This window comes from Chiloscyllium punctatum, chromosome 24, assembly GCF_047496795.1.
Source record: "Chiloscyllium punctatum isolate Juve2018m chromosome 24, sChiPun1.3, whole genome shotgun sequence".
NCBI classification, from domain to species: domain Eukaryota; kingdom Metazoa; phylum Chordata; class Chondrichthyes; order Orectolobiformes; family Hemiscylliidae; genus Chiloscyllium; species Chiloscyllium punctatum.
Genome location: NC_092762.1, coordinates 82,620,249 through 82,643,439, shown reverse-complemented (window position 1 = coordinate 82,643,439; position 23,191 = coordinate 82,620,249). Strand labels below are relative to the sequence as shown.

The following is a 23,191-nucleotide window of genomic DNA, read 5'->3' as shown; positions in this document are numbered from 1 at the left end:
GAGAGAGAGAGAGAGAGGGGGAGTGTGTCAGTCTGGGGGAGGAGAGAGAGAGGGGGAAGTGTGTCAGTCTGGGGGAGGAGAGAGGGAGAGAGAGAGGGGGAGTGTGTCAGTCTCGGGGAGGAGAGAGAGAGAGAGAGAGAGAGTGTGTCGGTCTGGGGGAGGAGAGAGAGAGGGGGAGTGTGTCAGTCTGGGGGAGGAGAGAGAGAGAGAGAGAGAGGGAGTGTGTCAGTCTGGGGGAGGAGAGAGAGAGAGGGGGAGTGTGTCAGTCTGGGGGAGGAGAGAGAGAGGGGGAGTGTGTCAGTCTGGGGGAGGAGAGAGAGAGAGAGGGAGTGTGTCAGTCTGGGGGAGGAGAGAGAGAGAGAGAGGGAGTGTGTCAGTCTGGGGGAGGAGAGAGAGAGAGAGAGGGAGTGTGTCAGTCTGGGGGAGGAGAGAGAGAGAGGGGGAGTGTGTCAGTCTGGGGGAGGAGAGAGAGAGGGGGAGTGTGTCAGTCTGGGGGAGGAGAGAGAGAGAGGGAGTGTGTCAGTCTGGGGGAGGAGAGAGAGAGAGGGAGTGTGTCATTCTGGGGGAGGAGAGAGAGAGGGAGTGTGTCAGTCTGGGGTGTCATTCTGGGGGAGGAGAGAGAGAGGAAGTGTGTCAGTCTGGGGGAGGAGAGAGAGAGAGGGGGAGTATGTCAGTCTGGGGGAGGAGAGAGAGAGAGAGGGGGAGTGTGTCAGTCTGGGGGAGGAGAGAGAGAGGGGGAGTGTGTCAGTCTGGGGGAGGAGAGAGAGAGAGAGAGAGAGTGTGTGTCGGTCTGGGGGAGGAGAGAGAGAGAGAGAGAGTGTGTCGGTCTGGGGGAGGAGAGAGAGAGAGGGAGTGTGTCGGTCTGGGGGAGGAGAGAGAGAGAGAGAGAGAGGGGGAGTGTGTCAGTCTGGGGGAGGAGAGAGGGAGAGAGAGAGGGGGAGTGTGTCGGTCTGGGGGAGGAGAGAGAGAGAGAGGGGGAGTGTGTCAGTCTGGGGGAGGAGAGAGAGAGAGGGGGAGTGTGTCAGTCTGGGGGAGGAGAGAGAGAGAGGGGGAGTGTGTCAGTCTGGGGGAGGAGAGAGAGAGAGGGGGAGTGTGTCAGTCTGGGGGAGGAGAGAGAGAGGGAGTGTGTCGGTCTGGGGGAGGAGAGAGAGAGAGAGGGAGTGTGTCGGTCTGGGGGAGGAGAGAGAGAGAGAGAGGGAGTGTGTCAGTCTGGGGGAGGAGAGAGAGAGAGAGTGTGTCGGTCTGGGGGAGGAGAGAGAGAGAGAGAGAGTGTGTCAGTCTGGGGGAGGAGAGAGAGAGGGGGAGTGTGTCAGTCTGGGGGAGGAGAGAGAGAGAGGGGGAGTGTGTCAGTCTGGGGGAGGAGAGAGAGGGAGTGTGTCAGTCTGGGGGAGGAGAGAGGGAGTGTGTCAGTCTGGGGGAGGAGAGAGAGAGAGAGTGTGTCGGTCTGGGGGAGAAGAGAGAGAGAGGGGGAGTGTGTCAGTCTGGGGGAGGAGAGAGAGAGAGAGAGGGAGTGTGTCAGTCTGGGGGAGGAGAGAGAGAGGGGGAGTGTGTCAGTCTGGGGGAGGAGAGAGAGAGAGAGAGGGAGTGTGTCAGTCTGGGGGAGGAGAGAGGGAGTGTGTCGGTCTGGGGGAGGGAGTGTCCGGGCCGGGAGTGGAGCCGGGGCCGGAGCCGAGGCGGAGGGAGCGGGAAGGAGCCGCAGCCCCGGGGCTGGGGGGTTCCGGGCTGTGTGTCGGTCGGTCGGTCAGTGAGTGTTGGAGAGTCGGTGCCGGGAGCGGGGCCCCGGGGCAATGCGGTGGAAGCTGCTGGTGATGGTCTTGTTGGGATTCGGTCTGGGGCTCTCCCTGTGGCTCCAGAACCTGAGCATCAGCGGCCGGAGCATCAACCCCTGGAACATCCCCCAGCGCTGGCACTGGAGGGACAGCGGCGGCAGCACCCCCCGGGGGACAGGTACCGGGGGGGGGACAGGTACCGGGGGGGGGGGGCAGAGAGAGGGAGGGGGGAGGGGGGAGAGAGAGGGAGGGGGGAGGGGGGAGAGGGGAGAGGGGAGGGGGGAGGGGGGAGAAGGGGGGGGGGGAGAGGGGACGGGGGGGGGGGAGAGAGGGGACGGGGGGGGGGGAGAGAGGGGACGGGGGGGGGGGGCAGAGAGAGGGAGAGGGAGGGGGGAGGGGGGAGAGGGGAGAGGGGAGAGGGAGGGGGGAGGGGGGAGAGGGAGGGGGGGGGAGGAGGGAGGGGGGAGAGGGGAGAGGGGGGGAGAGGGGATGGGAGGGGGGGAGAGGGGACGGGGGGGGGGGGGAGAGAGGGGACGGGGGGGGGGGGAGAGAGGGGACAGGAAGAGGGAGGGGGGAGAGGGGAGTGGGAGGGGGGAGAGGGGACGGGGGGGGGGAGAGGGGAGGGGGGGGAGAGGGGACGGGGGGGGGGGAGAGGGGAGGGGGGAGAGGGGACGGGGGGGGGAGAGGGGACAGGGAGAGGGGACCGGGGGGAGAGGGGACAGGGAGGGGGGAGAGGGGACAGGGAGAGGGAGGGGGGAGAGGGGACGGGGGGGAGAGGGGACAGGGACAGGGAGGGGGGAGAGGGGACAGGGACAGGGAGGGGGGAGAGGGGACGGGGGGGGGGAGAGGGGAGAGGGGAGAGGGAGGGGGGAGAGGGGACGGGGGGAGAGGGGACAGGGAGAGGGAGAGGGGAGAGGGGGAGAGGGAGGGGGGAGAGGGAGAGGGGGGGGAGAGGGAGAGGGAGGGGGGAGAGGGGACGGGGGGGGAGAGGGGAGAGGGGAGAGGGAGGGGGGAGAGGGGACGGGGGGAGAGGGGACAGGGAGAGGGAGGGGGGAGAGGGGACAGGGAGAGGGAGGGGGGACGGGGGGGGGAGAGGGGACGGGGGGGGAGAGGGGACGGGGGGGGGAGAGGGGACGGGGGAGGAGAGGGGACGGGGAGAGGGGGGGGGAGAGGGGACAGGGAGAGGGGGGGGGAGAGGGGACAGGGAGAGGGAGGGGGGAGAGGGGACAGGGAGAGGGGGGGGGGGAGAGGGGACAGGGAGAGGGAGGGGGGAGGGGGGAGAGGGGACAGGGAGAGGGAGGGGGGAGAGGGGACAGGGAGGGGGGAGAGGGGACAGGGAGAGGGAGGGGGGAGAGGGGACAGGGAGGGGGGAGAGGGGACAGGGAGAGGGAGAGGGGAGAGGGGACAGGGAGGGGGGAGAGGGAGGGGGGAGAGGGGACAGGGAGGGGGGAGAGGGAGGGGGGAGAGGGGACAGGGACAGGGAGAGGGAGGGGGGAGAGGGGACAGGGAGGGGGGAGAGGGGACGGGGGGAGAGGGGACGGGGGGGGGAGAGGGGACAGGGAGGGGGGAGAGGGGACAGGGGGAGGGAGAGGGGACAGGGAGGGGGGAGAGGGGACAGGGACAGGGAGGGGGGAGAGGGGACAGGGACAGGGAGGGGGGAGAGGGGAGAGGGGAGAGGGGACGGGGGGTGAGGGGACGGGGTGGAGAGGGGACAGGGACAGGGAGGGGGGAGAGGGGACAGGGACAGGGAGGGGGGAGAGGGGAGAGGGGACGGGGGGGTGAGGGGACGGGGGGGAGAGGGGACAGGGAGAGGGAGGGGGTAGAGGGGACGGGGGGGGAGAGGGGACGGGGGGGGAGAGGGGACGGGGGGGGAGAGGGGACAGGGACAGGGAGGGGGGAGAGGGGACAGGGACAGGGAGGGGGGAGAGGGGACAGGGAGAGGGAGGGGGCAGAGGGGACAGGGAGAGGGGACAGGGAGGGGGGAGAGGGGACAGGGAGAGGGAGAGAGGGAGAGGGGACAGGGAGAGGGGGAGAGGGGACAGGGAGAGGGGACAGAGAGAGGGAGGGGGGACAGGGAGAGGGGACAGGGAGGGGGGAGAGGGGACAGGGACAGGGAGGGGGGAGAGGGGACAGGGACAGGGAGGGGGGAGAGGGGACAGGGACAGGGAGGGGGGAGAGGGAGGGGAGCGAGAGGGAGAGGGGCAGAGGGAGAGAGGGGGGAGAGGGGGCAGAGAGAGAGAGAGAGAGAGGGGACAGGGAGGGGGACAGGGAAAGGGAGAGGAGACAGAGAGGGGAGGACAGAGAGGGAGGGGGGTCCAGGAGAAGGGGGGGGACAGGGAGGGAGGGGGGGGGTCCAGGAGAAGGAGGGGGGACAGGAAGGGTTGGACAGGGAGAGGGGACGGGGGGACAGGGAGAGGGAGGGGGGACATAGAGAGAGGAAGGAGTGTGGGACAGAGAGAGGAAAGAAGGGGGAGGGATGGAGGGTGTACAGAATAGAGAGATGGGGGACAGGGGCAGGTTGGAAGGAGAGGGAAGGTCAGGGAAAGAGGCAGGGAAGGAGGAGAGGGGCAGGTAGGGAGATAGGATTGGGAGTAGGGGCGATAAAGGAGAGTGGAGGAGTGAACGGTTGAGGAAGAATGGTGATGGGGAGGGGGAAGGGGTGGAGTTGGGAAACAGGAGGTGGAAGGTGGGGGTTTGGGGAGAGAGAGAGAGAGAGAGAGAAGGGCAAGGAAGGGAATGAAGGGGAATGGGGTGTGTGAGAGGTGGGAATAGAGAGAAAGTGACCTTGGGGAATGAAGTGGAGGAGGAGAGAGGAATATGGAGGGGAGAGAAGTAGGGGGAATATTGGGAAGGAGGTGAAGTGAGGAAGGTAAAGGGAAGAGGTGGAGAAGGAGGACAGAGGGAAAGAGATGGAAAGGAGTGGAGGTGGAGAAAATGAGGCGAGAGCAGTGAAGGGCTGAAGGGAAGAGGTGGCAGGGATAGGGTATGAGGAATAGAGGGAAAGCAAGGAGGGTTTACAAAGGCAGAGTTAGGAAGACAAGGGAAAGGGACAAACATCAGTAGAAGAGAAGGAGAGTTAATGGGAAAGAGTTTGGGATAGAGGGTGACCAAGCTTGGCAGAGATGGGAAGTGAGGTGAGGGGGTGGGAGCGGGGTGGGGGGAGGGAGGCGGGGTGGGGGGAGGGGGTGGGAGCGGGGTGGGGGGAGGGGGGCGGGGTGGGAGCGGGGTGGGGGGAGGGGGTGGGAGCGGGGTGGGGGGAGGGGGGCGGGGTGGGAGCGGGAGAGAGAGAGAGAGAGGAGGATTTGAGGAAAGGGTAAGAGACAGACTCTCCTCTCTCGTTATGGGGTTAGATTTCTGTTCACTCAGAAAATGGCTGTTATGACTGTGCATTATTTATTGAAATAGTTTGAGAGCTGGAGCAGCTGTGGAGACTAAAGAGCTGTTTCATATCAATTTCTCGCTGCATTTGGGAACACTTTTCCCTTAGAAATAATTGTAGAAGGAAATAGAATTTTACCTTTGCATTTTGTCCCCTCATCACTACCCCAACCCAAGGGAGAACCTGGAAATGTCATATCTTTCAGTACAGGTATTAAACCACGCCTTCACCCAGGGTGAGGGGGTGGAAATATAAAAGACATTCTGTTTGCATTATTGCACATTAGTTTAATCAATATCCCAGTCATTACCGTCAGTTCAGGAGGCTGAATTATCTGGGTTCAGATCATGTTCCATCTGTGGGAGCTTTCTGAGTGCAAATTAGTTATTGTGTTTCCTACATTCAAAGTGCTGTCATTGGTTGTGAAGTGTTTTGGGAAATTCTATGGCTGTGTAAAGAGCTGTGAAAATTCTTCCTTTAATGGTAATGATAACTCATCAAGAATTTTTGGGACTGAGCCCAAGTGTCTTTAAAGGGACAGTCGGTTGCAGCCTGTAATTCATAAAAGGAAAACCACAGCAAGAATGGTTGTACAGAGTGTCGCTGTGATTGGTGGCTCAGTGCTGAACATTGCTGCCTCACAGTGTCAGGGACCTGGGACCTTCTGAAGCAAAGCCATACCAGACTCCACTCTCTCCACGATTCGACCTGTTCAAAAGGAAGGACTGTAGACTGCAGTACATTAAAGCTTTTGTTTAATAAAAGCTATGTCCACACAGCAGTTCCTTTACAAATACTGGTACAAACGGCAGAGAAGTTTAAATATCAAAAGTTGAAAATGAAACTTATTTCAGTGCCTGTTTTAAGAAAGGGTCCTCAATTGCATAGCGCAAACATCATCAATGGCTACTCTGATGATGCAAGAGATGCAACATCATAAGATGTCACCAGGAAGTAAAGGATATCAATACAGAGAGTGGCCTTTTAAATGGGAGGGTGTGTAAAAACAAAACAACTTCAAAATGAAGAAAAAACTTTAAAGAGTGACACTTCAAACATGGCTTTTAGTGATTCATATTAAACAGTTTATTTTCTTGTGTGTACTTGCAAATCCCAATTAACTTTTGGGTTAGAACTGTGCGATTGAAAGGGTTATAGTTTGTAAATCAAGGAGCATTATTTATAAATTAATGCATATCAACCAATAGAAGACTATTCATGACTGACTAATTTGCATGTGTTGATGTTGGAAATATGAATTTTCAAAACACATTTAAAAATACCTAATGACAGCAGACTTGGTAGTTGAATTGAGTTAAATTGTGAAGGATTAAACTTGTTTATCAGCTTCGATGCAGTGGACAGTGCTGTTGCCAAGCCAGCATTAGGACCACAGCAGTCTTTGAGTAAACAGTAAAGACCTGGATAGGAAATCTAAGAGTTGTAACTACATGGAACCATGGTAACATGCAGGACAGAAAAGGCTCCTTGGCCCATCACATCTGCATCAATAAAAAAACTACTTTTAAATCTACACTAGTCCTACTTCCTGGCACTTGGCCCATAGCTTTGATTGAATGTTATGGCACCTGTCAGAATGTAGTAAATCGCAAGGATGAGATCAGGTATCAGATGTAGAGGGACAGTGGAATGGACACTCCCATCATCAGGTGAAATTTAGGGGTGTGGGTGGTTTGAGTGGGAGGTAATGTAAGTGAAATGAATAGTCTTTGAGGTACAGAGACAGAGAGGTATGTAGTTGGTTAGTGGGGTGGGGCAGAGTAGGTTTTTAATAGAGTCCAGTTGGTTTGTTGCAGTAAAAGGAATGCTCACTAAAAGACTCAAATGAAAGATAAAGAAAAGTCCAGAGACAATCTGAGGAAATCAGGTATTTAGATTAGATTACTTTACAGTGTGGAAACAGGCCCTTCGGCCCAACAAGTCCACACCGACCTGCCGAAGCGCAAACCACCCACACCCCTACGTTTACCCCTTACCTAACACTACGGACAATTTAGCATGGCCAATTCACCTGACCTGCACATCTTTGGACTGTGGGAGGAAACCGGAGCACCCGGAGGAAACCCACGCAGACACGGAGAGAATGTGCAAACTCCACACAGTCAGTCGCCTGAGGCGGGAATTGAACCCGGGTCTCTGGCGCTGTGAGGCAGCAGTGCTAACCACTGTGCCACCCACAAAAATTAAATAAACAGCAAATTGTTGTGTTCTGGAGCGGTGGAACCAGAATAAATGTCAATTTTCAGAAGATGTGGAGGTGCCAGTGTTGGACTGGGGTGGATGATGTTAAAAATCACACAACACCAGGTTATAGTCCAACAGGCTTATTCGGAAGCACTAGCTTTCGGAGTTACCTGATGAAGGAGCAGTTCTATGAAAGCTAGTGCTTCCAAATAAACCTGTTGGACTATAACCTGGTGTTGTGTGATTTTTAACTTTCAGAAGGGAATCGGCTGAAATTTCAATGTGGAACGACATTACAGGGCTATGGGGGAAAGGGAGGGGCAAAGCTAATTTGTTTTCTCGTGTTGCTGCAAGTTTCCTGGCCATGATCCTCCAGGGTTTATTATCTGATTGTGCCAATTATTTCCAGTCCTTATCAGTCACACCTCTTTAATGTCTGACTGAGAGACAGCCTGTTAGCAGGGCACTGAAAGCTGAGTTATAGTTAATCAACACTGAAATGAAGCAACCTTGCAGCTTTTGAGATAATTATACATCTCAAAGAGATTTAAGGAGAGATATTGAGTAAATGTTGACATCGAGAGACGCACATGGTTAGGGCAGATGACTAAAAGATCATGTTTTTAAAAGTTCCAGCCGCATCTATGGAGGAATCATTTCGAGTCTGGGACTGAAATGTTAGCTCGATTATCCTCTTCCATAAACAGCACCAGACCTGCTGAGTTTCTCCAGCACTTTCTGTTTTTGATTTTTATAGATTTCCAGCAACTGCAGTTCTCTTTTGAAACTCTAAAATAGTGTCTTGAAGGAGGAAATTCCAGAGTTGATGGTGTCAATAAAATTGGGGATGTGTAGGGTGCCGGAATAATGCAGCTGATTCAGGGCACGTTGTTTGGATGGGACCTGGTCTGAGATGGTGTAGATGCAATGGAGATTTCACAGGCCTCAGTGCATGCAGGTGGTAGATGAGAGACCATTCGAATGCATGTTGGCATAATTGAGAGATGCCAATGGCATGCAGGGGAGGGTATCAACAGGAGATGAGCCAAGGCAAGGGAGGAGAATGTGATTGGGTTGGAGAGTGACAGACTTTGCATTGGGGCGAATGATCGTAAGCCCATCTTCCAATGCACTGCAATTGCAGCAACAAAACAGAAATTGCTGGAGAAACCCAGCCGGTCTAACAGCATCTATGAAGAGAAAGCAAAGTTAATGTTTTGGGACAATTTACCCTTCTTCGAATATGATTGTAGCCAAGAAAAGGTGTATACACTGAAGCCATGGGTTTGGAGTGTGGTGGTTTGGGTGTAAGGAGTGTGTACAGGTGGGGCTGGAGCCCAGAGTGGGAGAGAAGCTGGTAGGCAGAAAGGAATGGATCAGGGTCAGCCAGGGATTTTGCGAAGCTGATAGTGGGGACCATAAGTTGGAGAAAATGGGTTGGCTGTGTTGGAAGCAGTCCATTGTTGGGGTTGGGGTGGGTGGAGGTCCAAGATTGCAGAGTGGTCTGGTTCACCCTCAGGTTGTTAGTGGCAAATGGGGGGAAATATATCCAAAACAACCAGTATTCAGTTGGAGGAAACAGCGAAATGTCCTAAAGGGAAACATAAAGCAGCAAATTGCACCAAGTTGATAGACCCTCATGTTGAATGAGATGTGTAAACTAGATGGGAGAGGATCATTTTCTGGGATCGTACTGTGCATGACTTGGGTATTGTTCCGTACTTTACCCCATGAACCTTTGGAAGTGCTCCATTGTCTGTGAAATACCATGGATGGGTCCTGAGCTGGTGAATTGCATGTGTACAACTCCAGATCTTTCCCTGCACAAGTCTTACAGGACACTAACAGAGGAACTGAATTTTCTTACCAGTCATGGCTGGCCAGGAGTTAATGGGTTAGGAATTGGGTACAGTACGCTGATGCAATTGGAGCTCATTGTTAAATGAAACCTACCCTAAACAATAGGGTGGCCAACATCATTGTCGACCCCAGAGAGTCAGATCCACAGCACAGAGAAAGGCCCTTCAGCCCATTGAGTCTGGGCCAGTCAAAAACAGCCACCTAATGATTCTAATCCCATTTTCCAGCCTTTTTGCCCATGGCCTTGTATACTTTGGCACATCCAAATATTTCTTCAACGTGATGAGGGTTTCAGCCTCTCCCATCCTGACAAGCAGTAAGCACCCAGATTCCCACCACCTTCTGGTAGGGGAAAAAAAACCCTTTCCTCTCATCCCACTTCACAAAAACGTGATCTCCAAAATCTACATTCCCCATTTCCCCCCACTTCACCAATAATCCAATTACACTCAATAATCTAAACTGGGTCTCTATCTTTCTCTTCATGAACCAGCCTGCTAGCTTTTGAAATGATTGTTGGTTTTTGTTCCTGAGACTGAAATGTGTTTGACCCATCTTTGTAAAGAGTCCTGGCGGTCAGAGCCTGAGGAGCAGTCTGTATTTTTGTGTTTTCCCCGTTCTTGGTTGTGATTTCTGGGGGCTAGTAAATGTCAGCCAGTTCCATTACGAGACCATAAAGAGCAGAATCTGGCCATTCAGCCCGTCAAGTCTACTCCACACTTAAGTGAAATCATGGCTGATCTGACAATCCTCAGCTCCACTTTCTTGCATTTACCCCTTACTGATTAAAAATTAGTCAATTGCAGTCTTGAATGTACTTAATGATACAGCCTCTGCGCTAAAGAATTCCACAGATTCACTCCCCCCGAGAGGAGAAATTCCTCCTTGGCTTTGTTCTAACTGAGTGACCCCTCACTCCAACGTTAGACCCTCTGGTGCTACTCTCCCATGAGGAGAAACCTGGGAGAACTATCCTGTGCTTTTTTTTGGATGGTGTCTGTTCAGATAAAACTCTGAGGGCAGTGGGGGCCCTGGGTTTAGTGCCTCCACTGTAAGGTGATACCCCTCAGCACTTTGTCAGTCTCAGGCTGCTGAAGTGATGCCTGGATTTGGAACTTAGGCCTCCGGCATCAGACTTGAACCCGTGTCAGAGTAACCCGGAATCTAATCAAGAGAATAACACACCATTGCCACCGCTAGCACAAATTTAATTTTGACAGGTTCCCTTTGGGCCTCTGTTGTTTACCCTGGCACCTGGCAGTTTGCTTGAATTGAATAGAAATCCCTGCTCTCACTGATAATGTCCAGCTGGGAGACAGCCTTTACAGCAACACTGCACAAAGAATGCAGCAAAGTCTGAATTAGGTGCTGCAGAGAAGCAAAAGCATTCACAACAAGTCCATACATGTTGGTTTGTGAGACAGGACAGGGATGTAGAGAGTTAGACACAAGCCCTATTCTGGCAACACTGGCAATAAAGCCAAGGTCTGCCTGTGTTTAAATTTCATTGATGCATCCTGTTCCAATGTTGAATATTTGGAGATGACTTGACTGATATCTCCAGCTGGCTAATTTCCCCTCCCCCACAAACCCTGGAGCTCCAGTTAATAGCAAGCTGCGAGAGAAAGCTCTGAGCACTTCAGTCTCTCACACGGAACCCACCCTCTGCCTATCTGATCCATGAATAAAGAGTGGGCATCCAGATTTAGAGGGATTGGCAACAGAGTCCCTGGTGATGTGAGAGGACACCTTTATGCAATGAGGAGTTAGGATTTGGTTTGGTTCTCATTAATTGGCGATGTCTATGTCTTTAAGTACCTTAGAGTGTAGCTGTGGTGTGGAAGGAGATGCAGGATGGATTTTCAAAGGGGAATTGTGAAGGAGAACGATGATGTTATGAAGGAAAAGCAAGGTGGGGAGGACAGGAATTAGATGTCCATTCAAAAATCCAATCAGGGGACAGTAGCCTGTATGGTCTCTTTCTGGTTTCTCACTTGAGGATAGTGCTCTGTCCTTGACCATTCCTAATCTGGCACTGCTGGTGAGTGTTGACATAAGGTGTTTCTGACATCTCTGGTCACACAGTTATCCTGTGCTATGCCAGGAATGCTTTGAGTACTGAGACTCTCAAGTACCGTACTTGGACTAACACAGTTCGAAGGTTGCACAGTGTGCAACGTTGTTTGGTTAATTGTGAACCAAAACTTTCCAACACGTTATCATTTTGTTGTTCCGTTGCTGTCTGTGGGTGCTTGCTTTACGCAAGATCACAGCTGTGTCTCCTGCATTACAACAGAGCGTGCTCTGTAAAAAATATGTTGTTGACTCTAAGAGGTTTTGAATGTCCTCGGGTAGTGAAAATCTAGATAGAAACGTAAGTTCTTTTTTGTTAAACTATTCACGGAGACCCGTTTAGGTCAAAACAGACTGCGAAGTGTGAAAGTAGTGCCATGAAAATCATCTTAAATCTTCTCTTTTAAGCTTCTAATTGAAAGAGGATTTGTGTCAAGTGTTTGCAGTATTTCTCCAATTTAGCTCTCTGTTTGGCAGCAAATGAGAGACGAACCACAGGGGATATTAACACCAAAGGAAAGCACACAGCAAAGTCTCACCAAGGCAGCATCAGTGATTTGGAATCAGTATAATGACGGAAGCTTTGAGAAGCCGAGTTGATTTTTACTCGTGGAGATTGGCATTTCAGCAAACAATGGAAGGACTTGATGAGAGTAGGGAGGAATTTCTTGAATGGATAATAAGTGATGGAGAGGCATCTGTTTATAAAAAGATGTCACAAAAAGACTGAGGAGAGGTCCAAAGACATTTCTTTGTAGAGTCATGGAACAGAAAGGGGCCATGTGACTCATTGTGCCAGCCCTTCAGGGATGAGGCTAGATTGAAGAAGTTGGGACTGTTCTCTTGGGAGAAAGGAAGATACCAGAGGGGTTTTGATCGAGTTTCCAAAATGTAGCAGGCTGCATAGTATACATAGGGGGAAGCTGCTCCTATTCATAAAAGAGATTGAAAGCAATGTGCAAAGAAAACACGCATGATGTAAGCAGAAACGTTTCTTTCAGGGTGTGGAATGCACTGCCTGGAAATGTGATGGAAGCAAGTTCAATTGAGTTATTCGAGAGGGATGGTTACTTGAATAGAAATAGTGAGCAGGGATTTGGGGAAAAGGCAGGAGATTGGCACTGGGTAGTAGAATCAGTGCAGGCTGAATGGCCTCCTCTGCACTGTAACTATTCTGCTCACATTTTGAGAGAGCCATCCCATTAATTTCACTCCCATCTTCCTCCACATGGCCCATCAAATGTTTCCTTTTCCAAAACATTATCCTGTTCCCTTTTGGGAAGTTCCTATTGAATTTGCTTCCATTGCCCTGTCAAACAGCACATTCCAGATTACAACATCCTGATGCAAAAACCTCATCTCACCCTCCCATTCATTTGTCACTTCCCTTAAGTTTGTGTCCTCAGGTCTGCAATTCACCATGAACAGATTCTGTCCATCAATTCCAGTTAAGCCCCTTACAAAATGTTTAAACCTCTCTATGAAAATCTTCCTTGATTGTTTTCAGTCTGAGGTAAGTGATCATAGCCACTCCAGTCATTGTTATTCAAGGGATGCTTTCTTTTTTAGAAAATAAATCACACATCAGATGTGGGCGTTGCTGGTTGGCCCAGTGTTTATTGCCTATCCCCAGATGCCCTTGGTTGTCAGTTGTCAACTGTCTTCTTGAGCTGCTGCAGTCCATCTGCGATAAAGGTGTATTTGAAGTTGAGATCAGTGCAGCTTCTAAGACGTGAGGGATTCAACATTTGAATTGGAAGCTCCGAGCTCTGTAGAGAAAGCTGGACTATGGATTTTCTCCTTACCCCACCTCATCCTAGTTTCAAACTTCCAGCTCAGTTACTGTCTCCTTGACTTGTCCGACCTGCCTATCTTCTTTTCCACCTATCCACTCCACCCTCTCCTCCTTGACCTATCACCTTCATCTCCTCCCCCACTCACCCATTGTACTCTATGCTACTTTCTCCCCATCCCCACCCTCCTCTAGCTTATCTCTCCATGCTTCAGGCTCACTGCCTTTATTCCTGATGAAGGGCTTTTGCCTGAAACGTCGATTTCGCTGCTCGTTGGATGCTGCCTGAACTGCTGTGCTCTTCCAGCACCACTAATCCAGTATTTGGTTTTCAGCATCTGCAGTCATTGTTTTTACCTTATGGATTAGACTAGTCTTGTGCTGGAAAAGCAACAAGCACAGACACAGCTTGAATGACTCCCCATAATTTTGGTAGAAGCCTTCATCACGGTTCGAAACACAGAAAAATAACAAACAGGACATTATTAAAAGATGAGAAGCTGGGCAGGTTGTGTATCCTGGGGACCTGGGTGTCCTTTCTCATGAATCACTGTATGTGCAGCAGGCAATTAGGAAGGCCATTTGCCTTCATCGCAAACAAATTTAAATCCAGGAGTAAAGATCCCTTTCTGCATTTGTATAGAGCCTTGGTGAATCATGATGTGAAGTTTTGCTCTCTTTATCCAATCAAGATGAAGTTGCCACAGTCAGAGTGCAGTAGAGATTGCCCTGTGTGCTACCTGCGATGGTGGGATTGTTTCTTGAGGACAGTGTCCTGGAGTTTTGAAGGAGGAGGTGGGTGACCTCATTGTAGTTGACAGTATTCCTCCAGGGTGTGAGAGGGTGGATGCAGGAAGGACATTTCCCCTCGCTGATGAGTTTGAAACCAGGGGATCAAATCTCCAGATAAGAGGTGGACCATTTAAGAGTGAGATGAGGAGGTAGTACTTCACCTGGAGTATGCTGAAACTGTCGAATTTACCATCCCAGAGGGTTGTGGCAGTTCAGTCAATGAGCAGGTTCAAGATAACAACTGGCAGATTTCTGCAAATGACGTTAGGGGATATAGGGAGATAGAGATGGATAGAGCAATAGAATCTCACAGCACACAAACAGGCTCTCAGTCCAGCCAGTCCATAGCGACCATGATCCCAAACTAAACTCCTCCCACCTGCCTGCGCTTGGCCCATATCCTTTTCGTTTTCATGAACGTTTCCAAATGTCTTTCAAACATTCTAACTGTATCTGCATCCACCACTTCGTCTGGAGGTTCATTCCACATACAAACCACTCTCTGTAAAATAAAAGTTGCTCCTAATATCCTTTTTAAAAATTTCTCCTCTCACCTAAAAAATATACCCCCTAGTTTTGAACTGCCCCACTCTAGAGAAAAGACCTTTGCTATTCACCTTACCTATGCTCCTCATAATTTTAAAGACCTCTATAAGGTCACCCATCAACCTCATACGCTCCAGTGAAAAAATTGTCCCAGCCTCTCCTTATAACTCAAACCCTCCAATCCCAGTAACATCCTGGTAAATCGTTCCTGAACCTTCTCCAGTTTAATAATGTCCTTCCTATAACAGGGAAACTAGAATTGCACACAGTACAAGAAGAGGCCTCACCAACATCCTTGACAACCTCAACATGATCAATCATGATATAATTACAGACCGGTCAGTCTTGCATGGATAAAGTATTGGAGAGGATTCTGAGAGACAGGATTAATGGTTACTTGGAAAACCATAGTTTGATTAGAGATTGTCAGCATAGCTTTGTGAGGGGCAGGTCATGCTTCACAAACCTTATTGAATTCTTTGAGGATGTAACAAAACATGTTGATGAAGGTAGAGCAGTGGATGTGGTGTACATGGATTTTAGTAAGGCTTTTGATAAGGTTCCCCATGGTAGGCTCATTCAGAAAGTAAGGAGGTATGGGATACAGGGAAAGCTGTCTGTCTGGATACAGAATTAGCTGGCCCATAGAAGACAGAGGGTGGTGGTAGTAGATGGAAGTATTCAGCCTGGAATTCGATGGTGTTCCAGGGCCTCTACTCTTTGTGATTTTTATAAATAATGGTGGAGTTGTGAATAATGTGGAGGGTGGTTGTACATTGCTATGCGACATTGACAGGATGCAGAACTGGGCTGATAAGTGTCAGATGGAGTTTAACCTGGAAAAGCGTGAAGTGATTCACTTTGGAAGGTCAAATTTGAGTGGAGAATACAGGATTAAAGGCAGGATTCATGGTAGTGTGGTGGAACAGAGGGATCATGGAGTCCTTGTCTATAAATCCTTCAAAGTTGACACCCAGGTTGATAGGGTTGTTAAGAAGGCTTATGGTGTGTTGGCTTTCATTAGCAGGGGGATTGGTTAAGAGCCTTGAGGTTATGCTGCAGTTCTATTGATTCCTGCTTAAATCACATTTGGACTATTGTGTTCAGTTTTGGTCGCCGAAAGATGTGGAAGCTTTAGAGAGGGTGCAGAGGAGATTTGCCAGGATGCTGTCTGGACTGGAGGGCATGTCTTATGAAGAAAGGTTGAGGGAGCGAGGGCTTTTCTCATTGGAGTGAAGAAGGATGAGAGGTGACTTGATGGAGGTATATGGGATGTTGAGAGGCATAGATAGAGTGGATAGCTAGAGATGTTTTCCCCTGGTGGAAATGTCTATCACGAGGGGGCATAATGTTAAGGTAATTGGAGGAAAGTTTAGGGAGGATATCAGAGGTAGGTTCTTTACTCAGAGAGTGGTGAGTGCATGGAATGGACTGCCCGCAATGTTAGTAGAGTCAGATACATTATGGACATTTAAGCAACTCTTGGATAGGCCAGGGAAGTTAGTACAATGAAAGGTAGGTCGGTTAGTCTGATCTTTGAGTAAAATAAAAGGCTGGCACAACATCAAGGACCAAAGGGCCTGTACTGCGCTGTACTGTCCTATGTTAAGGGTTTGTACTGTGCTGTAATGTCCTATGTTCCATATATATGTTCTTGGAATGGCAGAACATGCTATTCCCAGGTTTCTGTCATTAATATATTCATCCTCTGTCTCCTTTCTAATTGAAGGGTTATAGAGAGCAAGCAGGAAAATGGAGTTAAGGTCAAGATGAGATCAGCCAGGATCAGATTAAATGTTGAAGCAGACCCAAGGGACTGAATGGACTATCCTGCTGCTAGTTCTTTGTTTTTACTTTATTCTTAAGGACCGTGCTACCTCCCTCAATTATTTTTATGTTGTGACAGCTCCTACCATCTGCCAAGTCACTGAGAGTCTACTGTTCTCTCAGCTGGGATCACAGCACCCATAGGTTATAGCACCTCAGCTGCTTATCCACCTGTTTTTAACCACCACTGTTTCCAACAACAGGTTCCAGACACCCACCTCCAACCGAAATAATTAGCAATGCCCCCCCTCCAAAATCCTTCTGAATACTTAAATCTACGCCCATGAGTTACTGACCAGTTAGCTAACAGAAAAGGGTCTTTTCTATACACTCTGTGTGAATGCATTACTTTATACACTTCACATAAACTTTGCCCTGGCCTGCTCTGTTCCAAAGGATCCAACCCTTGCCTATCCAATCTCTTCCCAAACTGAAGTTTAGATAACCAGATAACTTCCTCCCAAATTCTCTCTGAGCCCTCTTTCACACAGTCACATCTCTGCTATATTATGGTGGGCAGAATTGGAGGGACTATGTCTCATCCACAATAATGGGAATGCTGGAGCAGACTTAAGGCTGAATGGACTTCTCCTGCTCTTACGTTGCGATATTCCTCATGTTTTATCAAGTTCTAGCTATAGGGAAAAGGCAGGAGAGAGTGGCATTGAGGATTATCAGATCAGCCATGATCTTATTGAACGGTGGAGTGGACCCAATGGGCTGAATGGCCTAGGTTTTACAGCCTCCTCTTATTCTGTGCCACAGTTAATACAGGAAACTGCCGTGCCCCTCTCTGATCTTATCCACATGTCCCATCACTTTTGTGGATCGTGTATACTCCAAGGTCCCACTGTTTCTACTCCCACTTTCAAAGAATGAATGTTTTAATAAGATCCCGTCAAGGCTAGTGCTGCCCCTTTTGGACATTGGGCCTGCAACACCCAAATGTTTTACCTCTGGCTCACAGCTAGTGGCCAAAGTTTCTACTTAATCAGAAACAGAAATTGCTGGAAAAGCTCAATCTGTGAAGAGAAATCAGAGTTCACGTTTCGGATCCACTAGATCTGAGGAAGGGTCACTTGACCCAAAACATTAACTGATTTCTCTCACAGATGCTACCAGACATGCTTTCGTTTCTGATTTACAGCATCCGCAGTTCTTTCGGTTTTCCTTCTGCAGTCAACCTGGCAGTGCGTACACGATCTGTTGCCAGGGCTTCACAGAGTCTGAATCATTGTGGCAAAGTGCACTCTCCCTATGTGTGTTCTAGACAGGAGTAGTCAAGGTCCGATTCTTTCTGTCATGTGGCTGACCTGAAAACCCCTCCTGCCTTCACTGCCTGCCATTGACGCATGTTCAGGAAGGTTAATAATCAGCTGCATTATGTACACACCTTCCCCAGACCCAGAGCTTCCACCTCAGACCCCCGGGACATAGGCCACTGTCCCACATAGTCCCACATAGATCCCCCATTGTGTCCGACCCTGTGAAGGGCAAACCTAACTGGGAGTACGTTGTAGCAGCAAATGGACCATTTATATATTTATGCCAACAGTTTGACAAGTTAGAATCCCTATAGTGTGGAAACAGACCCTTTGGCCCAACAAGCCCAAACTGACCCTCCGAAGAGTAACCCAGCCAGCTGGCACCCTCCACTCCTGCCGAAAGTGTTGCTTTCACGTTCCAGCTGATGCTGTTAGTCACGTGCTGAATAATTACAGTGAATGGAAATTAAGTGCAGTTCAGCTCACTAACCTTCTCACAGGTAAACACAAAGGTGGCTGGAGAAACTCAGCAGGTCTGGCAGCAACCGCGGAGAGAGAAACACAGTTAATGTTTCGAGTTTGATGTGACTCCTCTTCAGAACTGGTTTTCAGAGAGTTCTCTCAGTTCCTGACCATTCAGTGAGATTGTGACTGATGACAGATCATGTTTTGTGTCTTCTCCCCACCCTTCCCCATGTCTCTCCATATCCTAAAATATCCTGGACTAATAGAATCCTTGATCTCCAATATAGGACTACAAGATGGAGGAGATGAATGATTAGATTAGATTACAGTGTGGAAACAGGCCCTTCGGCCCAACAAGTCCACACCGACCTGCCGAAGCGCAACCCACCCATACCCCGACATTTACCCCTTACCTAACACTATGGGCAATTTAGCATGGCCAATTCACCTGACTTGCATTTCTTTGGACTGTGGGAAGAAACCGGAGCACCCGGAGGAAACCCACACAGACATGGGGAGAACGTGCAAACTCCACACAGTCAGTCGCCCGAGGCTGGAATTGAACCCGGGTCTCTGGCGCTGTGAGGCAGCAGTGCTAACCACTGTGCCACCGTGCCGCCGTGAAGTAGGTGATTCAGCCCATCAAATCTGCTGCACCATTCACTGAAACCTGATGATCCTCAACTTCACTTTTCTGTCTTGTCCTATAACCCTTGATTCCCTCGCTGATAAAAACTGTCTGTCTCAGCCTTGAATATACATAAAGACCCAATGGTAAAGAATTCCGCAGATTTGCTACTCTCTGAGGGAAGACATTCCTCCTCGTTTCTGACTTTAACGGATGCCCATTTTGAAATAACTCGACAAAGGCCAGTATCCCCTCACCAAGTCACCCTTTATTTACATGTGTGTAGTACAAACTCTGGCCCAGCTAGCTCACAGCCAGCTCCTAAAGTGAGCAGAACCCCTGACCCTTTTTTAAAATTATTTTTTCTTTTTTTTATGTTTTTTGACACTTGCCCTCATTTTATTTGTTCATTAGACTTCTGATTTTCATCTTTCGCAGGAAAAATACAATTTTTTCATATAGAAAAGGCAACTCACCTGAAATACAATCAAAATTAGAATTCTGACAGTGGAACTGGAAGCCTCAAATTTGGCAGTGATTTACATTACCCATTCCAAGCATTGCAGGTCCTCACTCACCTGCTGTATGACTAACAGATGTTGTGGTGAAACTGTAAATGTGCATCGGGGTAGTTGACACAGTTTCCACCAATCACCAGCCTTTGTCCCTCCTCTATCTGTCAGCCAGGGCTTCCTGATTGGACCAGGTTAACAGCCCCAATCAGGGAACTCATATTCTGTGATATCCAATCCCTACACCTTTATTCTGAGATGATGATCCCTAGAGGAAACCATCTCTTAACATCTACCCAGTCAGGTCCCTATGAATCTTTCAATAAAGTCTCCTCTCATTCTTCTAAATTCCATTTAAGTCTATTAATTGAGTTAGTATTGACTGTATTTTGTGGGAGAGAGTTCCAAACTTCTACCAATTCAGGCACGAAGAAATGTTTCATAATTTTTCTTTTGGATGGCCTGCCTCAGATTTTCAAGTTGTTCACTTGTCCTAGACTTCCCCAATTGTTTAATATTTCCTACTCCACCAACTGTATCCAACATCCTAAAACCTCAGCTGTAGTTACCCAACAGCAGGGATGCTACACAAGAAGGGAATATTTTTCCAATGCGATGTTATAAATTTAAATAGCACCTTTTCCAAACTCAGGGGGCCTCATAGAGGGTGTGAAAGATCCCAGGGTCTCTGTGACGGAGGAAAGTACAGCTTCTGATGGCGAGGCAAGAGTGGTGTCAAGAGGAAATGTAAAATATGTTTTCATTCCCAGTAAAGGAGAAGGCACACCATCCTCTAATGGCATTGTGGGTCAACCCAGAGCAAGTGCAATGCCAGTTCAAGAAGGCAGTTCACTACCACCTTCTCAAGGGCAGCTCGGGACAGGCAGGAAATGCTAGCGACACCCAGAAATGAACTTTTAAAAATCCAATTTCCATCTTCTCCCAATGCGAAGAGGGGCTGGGATTTTAGATTCCTAGATCATTGGGACCATTTTTAGGGAAGGGGGACATATACAATCAGGACCGATTGCACCTGACCCACATTGGGACCAACATCCCTGCGGGTAGGTTTGCTAGTGCTATTGGGAGGAGTTTAAACTAACCTAGCATGGGGGAGGGGGCTTGGTATCGATGCAACAGGAACACCTAATGCTACAGCAAAGGAAACAAGTCAGAGTGGGTTCAGCTATGTCGAGTGTCAAGAGAGTAAGGCAAAGCTGGGTGCTCTCTACTTTAATGCTAGGAGTGTAATAGCTAAGACTGATTTAATGGTGTGGATTGACAGGAAGGTATGATATTGTTGCTATCACAAAAACACAGTTGAGGGAAGGGCTGGACTGGCAACTTAAAATTCCGGTCTATTGGATCCTTAGGCAAGACAGAGGAGTGTTACCAACACTGGGAGCTATGTTGTCAGAAGGTGGGATAGTTTGGACTGGGATAGCTTCTGCAATTCAATGAACCAACTTGAGGATCATGTTGTTAGCACCAACTATAGGCATGAGGACCAACTTGTTGGCCACATATGGAGTATTAGTGGGACAGGAGGGGAAATGGCAGAAGCAACAAGTTTACGTGCAGGAATAGACGATGAACTCATTGACAAAATGCAAGACTGGTCCTTCATATAATTTGACTCACAAAATGACATCATCTCCCTGACTGGAATGTTTCATCTACCAGGACATTGGGTGTGCAGCAGGTGTATTTCTGAAAGATCACAACTCTGTAAACACTTGGCTCTCCATGAAAGGATGTCTGTTTTGTTTTTTTTTTGATGTTGTGAAAGGCTGCTACCGGTTGGAAAGATGGGACCCCGTGACCCCCAGCCTTCCATAGACATCGGAGTGAAATGGACCATCTAGCCATTGAGTCTGCTCTGTCATTCAATTCAATCATGGCTGAGTCAATAATTTCGAGCTCTACCTTCCCACGTTTTCCCCAGAACCCTTCGTTCCTTGCTGGTTAAAAATCTCTATCTCAGTCTTGAATATGCTTAATAACCCAGCCTCATCTTTGCGTAAAGAATTCTACAAATTTCACAATCCTCTGAGAGAATGAAATCCCTCCTCCTCTGTGTCTTTAATGTCCCTTATTCTGAGGAGACCCTCTGCTCCTGGATTCTCCCCACAAGAGAAACTAAGCTTTCCACATCTACCCTCTCAAATCCCCTAAGAATCTTGTACGTTTCAATAACATCGCCCTTCATTCTTCTAAATTCCAACAAGTACAAGCCCAATTTGCTCGACCTCTCTTCATCAGGCAGTCCCTCCTTTACCTGGTATTAGCCAAGTGAACCTGCACTGCACTGCCTCCAATGCCAGTATATATCTCCTTGGGTAAGAGACCCAAAACTGTTCATAGTGTTCCAGCTGTGGTATGATTTAATATCAAAAGGTGCGGTGCTGGAAAAGCACAGCAGGTCAGGCAGCATCCGAGGAGTGGGAGAGTCGACATTTCGGGCATAAGCCCTTCATCAGGAATGTGACTGGGCTGATGAAGGGCTTTTGCCCGAAATGTTGATTCTCCTGCTCCTCGGATGCTGCTGTCTTTTCCAGCGCCGCACTTTTCGACTCTGATCTCCAGCATCTGCATTCCTCACGTTCTCCATGGTATGATTAGTGCCTTAGCAAAACATCCATCAATGAGTCTGCTCTGAAATTAAAGAGGAAGAACATTGCGTTTATATGGTAACATGGTAAACATGGTCAGCTCAGGAATTGAATCCCCGCCCTGCATTGATGTAAAGTTGGAAACACAGCAGCCAATTTGCAAGCGGCAAGCTCCTGCAAACAGCAATGTTCTTTCATGATCATTTATCACTTATCTGGTTGCTCTGCAGAGTTTGGTGGTCAGCCATCTTCTTGAAGCACCCCAGTCCCTTTTGTTTAAATCGACTCACAATGCATATGATGTCCCTCAAGTCACAATGCTATATGGTTTGGGGAGGGACATTCACACAATGTGATTAAGATCAGATAATATTTGTATGAAGCAAACAAACACAGAAATTGCAGGAGAAGCTCAATAGGTGTGGCAGCATCTGTGAAGAAAAGATGCCATCGATATCATATATCGGCTATGGATAAGGTGAATGGCAGGTGTTTTTTCCCTTTGGTGGGGGATTTCAAGACTACGGGGCATATTTTCAAAGTGAGAGGAGAAAGATTAAAGAAAGACGAGGGGCAATTTTTTTAACACAGTGGTTCGTGTGTGGAATGAACTTCCAGAGGAAATGGTATTTATGGGGACAATTACAACGTATAAAAAATATTTGGAAAAGAATGCGAATAAGAAATGGAGGGATATGGGCCAAGCGCAGGCAGTTGGGAGCAGTTTAGTTTGAGGACAGGTTGGACCAAAGGATCTGTTTATGTGCTTTGTGGCTCTCTCATTTCAAAGAAAGGTCACAAAACTTGAAACATCAGCTACGTTTATCTCCACAGATGCTGAGTTTCTCCAATGAAACAAAGTACAGTAGTGCAGTTGCTGGAGATCAGAAACCAAAACAGAAAGGTTTGATGGAGAGAGAGCCAGCATGTCTAGCAGCATCTGTGGGGAGAGAAACAGAGCTCACTTTGAGTGCAGAATGGCAGATTCCTGAAGAAGGGCTCATGCCCGAAACGTCGATTCTCCTGCTCCTTGGATGCTGCCTGACCTGCTGCACTTTTCCAGCAACACATTTTCAGCTTGAGTGCAGTGACCCTTGTTCAGAAAAAAAATCCCTGTGAACTTCCCCTGCTGTGTGTTGCAGTGCTGACTGTGGGGTCACCACCTGAAAGGGCAGACAGAAGCCCCAGTTTACCCTGCAATCTTGAAGAGAGCGTCCCTGTCAGTGCAGCACTCCTGCAGTGTGACAGTGGATCGTCAGTCTAGATTCTGGAGTGGGGCTGTGACCGGACAAGCTGAGCTGTGTGTTGTGAGCTTGCTTGGTTCCCACAGCACATGACAAAGCCTCAGGAAAAGGAGAACCTGAAATGCACATAACAGTGGCAGTCAGCTTTTTCTGCAGCCATATCATTCTTGCATCTTCCCCTCCCCCCTGCACTTCACATTTCCAGTCTAAAAGCTCTTGGAA

General features: G+C 49.3%; 1 protein-coding gene across 2 annotated transcripts in view; it reads left to right on the top strand.

Moving 5' to 3' along the window:
• Nucleotides 1-1,625: 1,625 nt before the first annotated feature.
• The window catches only part of LOC140494754 (beta-1,4-galactosyltransferase 2-like), a 57,651-nt gene continuing 36,085 nt past the window's right edge, over nt 1,626-23,191 (top strand). The window contains exon 1 of one of the 2 annotated variants that reach the window (XM_072594317.1): nt 1,626-1,965. In XM_072594317.1, the coding sequence (XP_072450418.1) occupies nt 1,788-1,965 (178 nt within the window). In that variant the 5' untranslated portion in view covers nt 1,626-1,787. The remainder of the gene's footprint in view (nt 1,966-23,191) is intronic. The other variant, XM_072594318.1, reaches the window with a different exon arrangement.